This window comes from Urocitellus parryii, chromosome 3 (genome assembly GCF_045843805.1).
Source record: "Urocitellus parryii isolate mUroPar1 chromosome 3, mUroPar1.hap1, whole genome shotgun sequence".
Classification (NCBI taxonomy): domain Eukaryota; kingdom Metazoa; phylum Chordata; class Mammalia; order Rodentia; family Sciuridae; genus Urocitellus; species Urocitellus parryii.
The window spans coordinates 206,585,661-206,596,744 of record NC_135533.1 but is presented as its reverse complement, the minus strand read 5'-3'; the positions used below and the strand labels follow the sequence as shown (position 1 = coordinate 206,596,744).

General features: G+C 44.3%; 1 protein-coding gene across 1 annotated transcript; it reads right to left on the bottom strand.

Annotated features, from left to right (window-relative positions):
* Positions 1-4,402: 4,402 nt before the first annotated feature.
* On the bottom strand, positions 4,403-6,084 carry LOC144253823 (olfactory receptor 10T2-like). The gene is made up of 2 exons (XM_077796489.1): positions 6,079-6,084; positions 4,403-5,356 (listed from the first exon to the last, which is right to left on the bottom strand). Exons 1-2 carry the CDS (start codon positions 6,082-6,084, stop codon positions 4,403-4,405), a joined length of 960 nt encoding a protein of 319 aa, XP_077652615.1.
* Between the last annotated feature and the right edge of the window lie 5,000 nt (positions 6,085-11,084).

The following is an 11,084-nucleotide window of genomic DNA, read 5'->3' as shown; positions in this document are numbered from 1 at the left end:
ACACACACACACACACACACACACATACACACATACAAATGGATTTAAATGATATGCACAACTGATTTTTTTCCTATAACAAGAAACATCACTAAGGACACAGACTTTTTCTTCATCTTTTCTACCATCCTCCATATGTATCACAACATGGTTGCAGAGGCTCCAGGCATCACCATCTCACACAGACTCAACTAGATAAAAGAAAATAAAATGTATCATCTAACATTTTTAATTATTTAAATGCAAGAAAACTATAGAATCACCTTCCACTGACATCCTTTCCATTCATATTGGTGAGAAATGAATCATGTGCCCACCCCCATGTCACTCTCTAGCAAGAGAATAGAGTTACTATGATTGGCCAATAATAATAAAAATTCTCGGGCTGGGGTTGTGGCTCAGCAGTAGAGCGCTTGCCTAGCACGTGTGAGGCGCTGGGTTTGATCCTCAGCACCACACATCTCAGACCTGGTCATAGAATTTGGCGCCCCACGTTGGGGCGACCAGCGCACTGGTTTCATTAAAGAGGTTCTTGGCATAAAAGTTAGCTAGTGAGATCAAAATAAAACACACAGACTCAATTACCTTTTTCTATGACCAGGTTCTAGATGGCTCTCACCTCTCTGGCTCACACCTCGAACCACCCAGTAGGGCAGCAAGGATTACTCAGGGCTAGCAGGAGAGAGAGAGAGAGAGCGAGCACGCCAGGGAGTGGCCTTTTATTGGGGAACAAGAAATTCAGGGGAGAATTCCATCCAATGAAGGTCGAGGGGGCGGCCCTCCAAGGTCAGGGTCAGTGATTGGCCTCAGGGTCAGTGGTCAGCCACACCCCCACACAGACGGGCTCTCGCACCAGGAGAGGGTGGGGAAAGCTCCGACACAGTTTAGCCAGAGCGCCTCACACCCAATCTGGGAGTTGCCCAATCACTTGTGAGAATGGCTCCCCACACAGCAGCATTCTGTTGTCAAAACGTAAAAGGAAGTCAGACACAGTGGCGCACATGCCTGTAATCCCAGCAACTTGAGAGGCTGCAACAGGAGGGCCACAAATTGGAGGCCAGCCTACACAATTGAGTAAGACTCTGTCTCAAAATAAAACAATAAAAAATAAAAAGAGCTGGAGCTGGATCTCAGCAATAAATCCCCCTTAGTTCAATTCCCAGTGAGGAAAATTAACAAAATATATAAGAGGAAAAGAAGGATATTGAGTGAGTGAACCTACATGAGAGATTCTTCCCAGAGTTCATGCCATGGAGTGGGGGAGGGTCGAGGGGGGCATGACTTCTCCACATGCACGTACAAGTAGGGAAACGTGCTTTTCCTAGCTCACATTGTTTTAGGCTGAATTCAGTTCTTCACTGACTTTTTGGCTGGAGGCTACCCTCAGTTCCTTGCCAAGTGAGCTGCTCCAGAATGGTAGCTGATGGGGGCTGGAGATGCAGCTCAGCAGCAGAGCGCTTGCCTAGCACACGCGTGGCCCTGGTTTCCAACCCCAGCGGCACAGAGAAAATAAATGGCAGCTGAACTCACCAAAGCCAGCAAGGGAGAGATAAGTCAGCAAGAGATAAGTCAGAATCTCTCTCATCTGATCCTGTAAATGATATCCACTCAAAAGCATTTTCGAAATAGTAGCCCTGTGAGAACCATATAATTGTATACACACTTAAATATGCAGAATGAGTAGTAAAAAAAAAAAAAAAAACAGAGACTCAAAGAGAGGCTGGGGTTGTGGCTCAGCAATAGAGTGCTCACCTAGCACATGTGAGGCCCTAGGTTCAATCCTCAGCACCACATAAAAATAAGTAAATAAAGGTATTGTGTCCAACTGCAACTAAAAAAGTAAATATTTAAAAAGGGGCGGGGGGAGGGCAAGGCATGGAGTCTGCATGAGAAGTCAGAGTGGTTAGAGGTGACCACTCACTTTCCCCAATGTGATCAGAAGGGAGTGCGTGGGGAAAGCTTTCAGCAGGCTTTGCCTTCTTCCTTTCTCAGGGATTCCAATAGGAAGTGTATTGACAGGATCCACTGGGAAATAAGAGACATCTTCCTGGAAGGTAATTCTGCAGGTGTGGGCAGAGTCAAGGGCTGGTGCAGCACCCCCAGTTGGTGACTCGGGAAGATGTACATACCTGTTAATGACTGTCAGACAGGAGCCTTGAGCCTATCAACGAGGCCCATCCAGGTTTGTCTCCTGAGACATAACAGAGCGGAGAACAGAATGAATCTATTGAGATGAAGGAAAAATAGGGCACATTACGCACAAACCATAATTTCTTGGAGAATCTCATGGTATCAGCCCTATCACAATTTTAACAAATTCTTATTTTTCTAGTTCTTTGATGTATAAAATTAAGATATTGATATGGGATCTTCATTCTTTTCTAATGTAAGCTTGTTCTACTATGAATTGCCCTCTGAAAACAGCTCTTGCTACATACCATAAGTTTTGGTATAATTTTTTTTTTTTCACTTTCATTTACCTCAAAGTATTTTCAAATTTGACTTGTAATTATTTCTTTGACCTTCTGGTCAAATGTGTTTTGTTTAATTTCTGCCTATTGGTTTTTCTTTCTGTTACTGATTTTTTCATCTTATTTTATTATGGTCAGAGAAGACACTTCATATTTCAACCCTTCACCAATGTTTAATTAAGCAAAATTGAACCACTAATCCACAATTAGACATCACTTTATATTTAATACCATATCTGTCACTTGTAAAAAGATGAAGTAAGTGTTGCCAAGGATGTGGAGAAATAAGAACCTAGAATTGCCTCTTGATATAGAAATCCTATCCCTACTTATACAACCAAAGGGACTGAAAACAGAGACACAAACACATATTTGTACACAAATATTCACAACAGCATTCTTCGAAATACCTGATAGGTGGAAGCAAACAGAGTTTGTTGCCAACAAGTGGTTCATCCATACAATGGAATATTTTCATCCATACAATGGAATATTTTCATTTGTAAGAAGGAATAAGTTCTTGGGCTGGGGATGTGGCTCAAGCGGTAGCGCTCGCCTGGCATGCATGTGACCCGGGTTCGATCCTCAGCACCACATACAAAGACGTTGTGTCCGCCAAAATAAATAAATAAATTAATTATATAAAAAAAAAAGAAGGAATAAGTTCTGGCACATGCTACAACATAGATGAACCTTAAACATGATGCTAAATGAAACAAGCAAGACACACATTGTGTGGTTCCACTTGAGGATATAACAGGATTAGGCACATTCACAGAGATAGAAAGTAGATTAGGGGTTCCCCAGGACTGAGAAGCAGGGGAAAGGGAGAGTTGTTCCTTCATGGATATAATGACATTCAGTGGGACAATCAAAAACTTTTGGAAGGAGGTAGTGGTGGATGTTGGCTCAACATTGTCAACATAGTTAATGCCATTGAATTTGACACTGCAAAATTATAGAAACGGAACGGTTTATAATACGTTTTGTTTTGTTTTGTTTTGTTTTGCTCTGTTTGCCACAATTAAAAAAAAAAAAAAAAAAAAAAAAAAAAAGAATGCTTGGGCTGGAGTTGTGGCTCAGCGGAGAGCATTTTCCTAGCATGAGCGACGCCCTGGGTTTGATCCTCAGCACCACATAGGAAAACAAATAGTCCAACTACAACTAAAAAATAAAAAATGAATATAAAAAAAATGCTTCATCCCTCATTTGCTGCATATACAAAAGAAATCAAGGACAAAAGAGGAAAAGCACTAGAAGCTGATAAAGAAAACAACTTAAGAGTGTGGTTTTGAAAGGAAGAATGAACAAAGACAGCCTTGATCCCGTGTTTTTTTTTAAAAAAAAAAAAAGTAAGCTGGGCGGGGGGGGGGGGGGGGGGGATGGTGCACTCCTCTAATCCCAGGGGCTCAGAGCCTGAGGCAGGAGGATCACCAGTTCCAAGCCAGCCTCAGCAACTTGTGAGGCCCTAAGCAACTCAGTGAGACCCTGCCTCTAAGTAAAATGTTAAAAGAGCTGACGATGTGTCTCAGGGCTTTAAACGCCCCTGGGTTCAACACTCTGTACAAAAAAAAAAAAAAAATGAATTTCCTCTTAAAATGAATGGGTGCTGGACACAGCGCGAGCCCTGCTCTCTTCTGGCTAAAACCCACCCCACACTGCGGACCAACCAGTGCGCACCAAACTTTGGCGGCAGCAGGGGCGCCCTTCCCTGGTGCCTACGTTGCATCGCTTCAAAATCATTGAAACCAAGAAAACCACGGGGAAAATCATCTTTTATTGAGTTTTTACTGTCTCGGAAACTAGTCAATAACGGCCTTTTCGTTTGGTGTAGGACTGGCTTCCGTTTTCCAGGTGGGGGATCTGGGTCTCAGGAGGGGCACCCGTTAATGAGAACCTAGACCCTCGTGAACAGTGCGCAAAGCCAGTCCTCATCTTGAAAGCCCGCCGCTGCGCGCCAGGCTCCTCTTCAGCGCCACCCTCACCTCCTTGTTGCGCAGAGTGTACACCACGGGGTTGAGCAGCGGCGTCACCACCGTGTAGAACACAGCCACCAGGCGGTCCCGGGCGGGGTTCGCCCCAGAGTCGGGCCGCAGGTAGATGATGGAGGCGCAGCCAAAATGCACCACGACCACCGTGAGGTGCGCGGCGCAGGTGGAGAAGGCTCTGCGCCGGCCGGCGGCCGAGCGGATCCGCAGGATGGCCGCCACGATGAAGGCGTAGGACAGGAGGATGAGGAGGAAGGAGAAGAGCACCACCAGCACGCTCAGGAAGAAGATGCCCAGCGCCCTGTGCGCACTGTCTGCGCAGCTGAGCTGCAGCACCGGGGCGATGTCGCAGAAGAAGTGCTCCACGCGGCCTCCGCGGCAGAAGGGCGAGGAGAAGATCATGCAGGTCTCGACCAAGGCCACCGAGAACCCAGAGCAGAAAACCAAGGCTCCCAGGCAGAGGCAAACGGTGGGTCTCATGATCACTGAGTAGCGCAGGGGATGACAGATGGCCACGTACCGGTCGTAACCCATCAGGGTAAGGAGGAAGCAGTGGCTACAACCCAAACCCAGGAAGAAGAACATCTGAGCCCGACAGCCCGAGATGGAGATGGCCTGGCTCTCCATCAGCAGGTGGGCCAGCATGTTGGGGATGGTGACCAGCGTGTAACAGGTCTCAGAGAGGGACAGCACCGCCAGGAAGCGGTACATGGGTGTGTGGAGCGTGCGATCCCTGTGGATGATGGTGATGATGGTGACATTGCCACTGAGGGTGACCAGGTAGGTGAGGAGGAACAATGTGAAGAATGTGGTCCTCAGGTGCGGAAGGTTGGAGAATCCCACCAGCACGAACTCTGTCACTAGCCATGTCCCATTTCCCCTCTGCTTCTCTGGAGCCTGGGAAGAGAGGACAGTAAATGCACTAAGTAAGCAGTAAGTAGAGGAGTCTGCTTGGCCTCAGGTGTACTGGGGTAGCAGAGTCATCCCTGTTTTATAAACAGGACAGACAGAAATGGTAAGTCATTTGTTTTCCTGGTATCACTCAGTTGACTAATGAGTAAGAAAATCATAGGAACAAATAAGGAGAAGATGCTGGGGGTGTGGTGGGCGGAAGGCAGTAAGAACATTGTTATCTTAGTTTAAAGTGCCTAGAAAGGGATCCTAGATAAGGATTCAAAACCCCAGAAATAACAAGAAGGGAAGTGGAAGGGAGACAGGCAGTATTAACAAAGAAATGACCTATCTGAGAAACTGGAATCTCTTTCCACCTGGGGCCTGAGAGGGTTGAGGAACACACAGCCCAGTGTTAGCCCACCCGAGGGGCCAGAGGGCTGGGGTATTCATGCTCCAACTCCACTTAGTCATTGGTTGAAGGTTTTTCCTAGCAGATGTTAGTTTCCAAACACTTTCTGCTTGTCAAATGTACAGAGTATTCAAGGTCAGTCTGGTGAGCAAGAAAACAGTAAGAGCCCAGGGAATGTGGGTGAGGAATGTAGAGGGTCTGCAGGAGGATGGGGAAAAGAACCCCTGAGAAGGCGACATCTATAACTTTGAGACCTGAAATAAACCCAATAGCACTTTAAATGTCTAGGGGTGCAACTCAGAGGTAGAGTGCTTGCCTGCATGGGTTCAACCCCCTGAACTGCCAAAAGGAACAGGGTGAAAGAATGAAGGAATTGAGGGAGAGAGGAAGAAAAAGGAGGGAGAGAGAGAAAAGACAAACCCTACTACCCAGGATTGCATCAACATTTTTCCTTCTCTCATTAAAAAAAGAAGAAGGAGGAGGAGGAGGAGGAGAAAGAAATAATCAGGGCGCCATGGCACACACCTATAATCCCAGCAACTGAGGCAGAAGGATCACTAGTTCAAGGCCAGCCCAGGCAACTTAGCCAGACCCTGGTGCAAAATAAGGAGGGGAGGGCTGGGGATGTAGCTCAGTGGTAGAGGACCCTGGCTTCATCCCCAGTACCAGGAAAATGACAGTACTTGTGTCAAGGTGAATGTAATCTTCAACTCTAAATGTTCATTTTTTTCCCTTCAGATTTTAGAAGAAATTAATATAACTTCATGAGCCTTCTAAGACTATTGCGTGTCCTGAGTGCTGTGCCTTATGGAAAAATTGTGGGTAAATCAACTGAAAAGTAACTCTGAGGTTACTGACCCATTTCATTCAAATGATGGGGCCTCAGGAGAGATCCTGAAATTGATGATAGCTTTATCATTTCATAATTTATTAACCTGCTATCTCAGGAGGTGTGGGGGTGGGGTGAGAGAACACATTTTGCACTCATTTCAAACATGGGACTTGTTATAAGGAAAATGGTCCTAAGATGATCTTTTCTTGCTTATCAAGAGTTAATTTATGGGTTTTGGATCAGTGGTAGAGTACTTGCCTAGTACAAGCAAGGCCCTGGGTTTGATTCCCAACATTGCAATCAATCAATCAATCAAATAGTTAATGGATGAACTCTGAATGTCAAAGAGACATCTGTACTCTGGTTTTCACTGCAACATTATTTACAATAGCCAAGACATGGGAGCAACCTAACTCTCCATCAACAGATCAATGGATGAAGAAATTGTGATCCAAAGAAGAAAATCCTGTCATTCACACCAACATGGATGATCCTGGGGGACCTTAGGCTCAGTGGAATAAGCCAAGCACACAAAGACAAACACCACATGATCTCGCTTATTTGTGGAATCTAAAAAACGTTGAACTCAGAGAAATAGATAGTAAAACGGTCATTACCAGCGGTTTGAAGGTTAGCAGTTAAGGAGATGTTTGTCAAAGGTTAGAAACCTTAAGCTGGATGGAAGGAATCCATTTAAGAGACCTATCGCACACATGGAGACTACAGTTCACAATAACATAGTGCTCAAAATAACTGAGAGTAAATTGTAAGTATTCTCACCACAAAAAAATGATAAGTATATGTGGTCATGCATGTGTGAATTAGTGCAATGTAGCCATTCCATGATGTCTACACAGTTCAAAACATCACAACATTGACAAGATAACTATGTACAACCTGTGTACGTTAATTAAAATAAGTGTATAGTTTTTTAAGTTAATTGGCTTAGATAAGCAATGCTCAGCCTTGAGTTCCTGGAATACCTCCTTTGAAAGGAAAAGATGGGTAGGAAGAGAGACCTGGCTTTCCCGCCACCTGGTGGCAGCTGTGGTAAACTGCAAGCTGTAACCATTACAAGAAGAGAAGAATACTGAATGAATGTGGCCCTGAAAATACTCATCGACAATACAGCCTCATGCATAGCTGAAGAGCAGCACTTAAATCTTTGGAAAATTGGCTAACATTTTCACTTTGGAAACATAAATTTTAAATTCTGACTGTGGAGATAAATAAAGTAGACACAAGCAACTAAAAATATCCTTTAAAAAGTTGAGAGAGATTCTGGTTAGAAAGAAAAGGAGCAAAAGGTGGTGAGAGAGGGATGCCCGTTTTTCCTGAAGAGAACGAAACTAGGAAGCAAGAAACATACAGCCTGTGGCTGCAGCCCTGAGGGACAAATGTTTTCAGTCAAGGGCTGGAGAGGGCGTATTTTGGCTTGTGGGCTGTCCAGTCTCTGCCGCAATGCTCAGCTCTCTCATTCCAGTCCACAAGCAGCCATAGCATTATGAAAATGAGTGTGCCTGGCTGTGTTTCAATCAAACTTTGTTTATACAAACAGGCAGGGGGCCAGATTTGGCCCCCAGACTATAATTTGCCACACCCTATTCTAGCACAAGCAAAATTGAAAAGACATTCAACTTAGGAGGAACTCCAGTGAGATTCTCAGAGGGATTCATATAATTCAAATCTTCAGAAATTAAAGCAAAATGAGACCTCAAACCAAGGATCTAGGACTCCACTTAAGAAATCCAGATCTAAGAAAAGGCATACTGAGCAGAGATGTCCAGAAGATGGTCTACAGAGCCTTTTTACTGTAAATTAAACAATATCACAGAGACCATCAGCAACTTGAGAGAGAGAAAATGATACACACTCTATTATATGGAAGACTTCCCAGAGAAAACAATAATTAGATGTGACTATATAAAAGGTGGAATTCCTGAACCTCACAGATTTAGTAAACTGAGACAAACATATAAGCAAATCACAAACTAGAAGAAAGTTGCAATTCTACACCATGTTTAACTTTTTTTTTTTTTTTTTTTTTTTTTTTTTGCATACATTGTAGCCAGAGACACTCTGTCACTGATCTAGTCTAAGTTGCCCAGGCTGGTCACAAACTTGTGATCCCCTTGCCTCAGCTTCCTGAGTACCTGTAATTACAGGTGTGCACCTCTACACCCAGCCTTTTTCCTTTTTTTGTATGTGTGTGTGTGTGTGTGTGTGTGGTGCTGGGGATTGAACCCAGGGCCTTGTGCATGTGAGGCAAGCACTCTACCAACTGAGCTATATCCCCAGCCCTCACCCAGCCTATTTTTAACTCTTACAAATCATTAAGAAAGTAATGAACATGTAGACCCACACAGCCCCATCATTTGCATAGTTCAACTGAAGGCCCACACACACCATATGTCTGAGAATTTAAAGTTAAAAATAAATAAATTCTAAAAATAAAATGCACGAGCAACAGGGGGAAAAAATAGGAGTTAAATGAATTACACTGCTCTTCTTTGGTATCACAGGGCATTTGTTCTAGAGACACACACCCCCTCCCCAAATGGATACCAAAAATCTAGGAATACTGAAGCCCCTATGTAAAATGGCACAGTATTTGCATATAACCTATGCTGCCTGTTCTTCACTTTAAATCATTTCTAGATGACTTATAACTAATACATATAAACTCTATGTAAATAGTTGTTATGTTGGATCATCTAAGAAATACTGACAGGAATACAAATAAAATGAAAGTAAAGCAAAATGAGACCCTAAACCAAGACTCTAGGACTCCACTTAAGGCCTGATTACATTTTTGATCCCTGGTTACTGAATCCATAGGCACAGAGAACCACCTGGGTTCTAACTTCCTACCTAGGGAACAACCTTCTTGATCTGGGAGGGTAGCTCAGTGACAGAGTGCTGGCCTAGCATGCCCTGGGTTCAATACCCAGCACTACAAATAATAATAGCAACAACATACCTTACTGATGACTTGAAAAGTCAGACTCAAGGGCTGGGGATGTGGCTCAAGCGGTAGCGCGCTCACCTGGCATGCGTGCAGCCCAGGTTCAATTCTCAGCACCACATACCAACAAAGATGTTGTGTCCGCCAATAACTAAAAAATAAATATTAAAATTCTCTCTTTCTCTCTCTCCCTCTCTCACTCTCTCTTTAAAAAAAAAAAAAAAAAGTCAGACTCAAATATGGAGTTTCTAGTCTCTTCAGAGGTCCACAGCAGAAGATTGTGGTGGTATGGGAAGCACCCTGAGCCTCACGCAGCCTATTTTTAACTATTTTTAACATGGCCTGTCCCCTTCTTTTCCCACCCCAGACTTCAGCCAGCACTCCAGAGGCCTCACGTGTACTGTACAGGCAACTACAGGCTGCAGCCTCCACCAGCAGCCACTCCCTGGCCACATCCAGGGCCCACACCAGCAGTGTGGGCCACGGCAGAGGGGTGGACTCAAACAAGGGGTGCACCTCAGACCTGATGGTGGCTGGTAACCACCTAAGCAGACAATTGTGGGGTTCTATGCAGCACTGATTACACAAGGGTGCAAGCTCAAGGTCAACACATACTCTTGGCTTTGTTTTTTTTTTAAGTTAAGTGGCTTAGATAAGCACGGCTCAGCCTCGAGTTCCTGGAATGCCTCCTTTGAAAGGAAAAGATGGGTAGGGAGAGAGGCCTGGCTTTCCCGCCACCTAGTGGCAGCTGTGGTAAACTGCAAGCTGTAACCCTTACAGGAAGAGAAAAATACGTGCCTTGGGGTGGGATAGGACCTAAGAGGGCCAGAGTAGGATCCCTAGAAGCATCACTAGCAGGGCAGAGGCCCCTGTTGTCCAAGGCTAACCGTTGGCAAGTGGAAAATGCAAATATCCAATGCCATTTGGAGGAAAGATATTTTAGTTTTGTGATAATCAAAGAAATGCAAGTTGAAGCAAGATAGCTTGTCCTTCACAATTAAACACGTAGGTTATCATAGGACCCAGCATCACCACTCCTTGGTATAGAACCAAAAGAACTGAAGACAGTTTTTTGAATAAGAACTTCCACATAGATGTTTATAGCAGCACCACTCACAAGCACCTCGCTGGTAGAAATGGCCCAAATGTCCATCAGCTGATGAATGGATAAGCAAACAGGGCACATCCTAAAATGAAATATGACTCATCCATAAAACCATGACATTCAGATACCTGTCACAACCCAATGAGAAATAGGATGCTCAGTCAGAGAAGCCAGACACCAAAGGCCACATATTGTATGATGACATTTATATGAAATTTCCAAACTGGGTAAATCCAAAGAGACAGAGAGCACCTTCATGGTTGCTAGGCACTGGGGGAGGGGAATAGAGAGTGATTGCATATGAGTTAGGGGTTTCCTTTGGGGATGATGGCCATTTCTTTCCTTTTTTGTTAGTTTTTTGTTTTGTTTTGTTTTGTTTTGTTTTGTTTACTATGGATTGAACCCAGGGCACCTAACCAC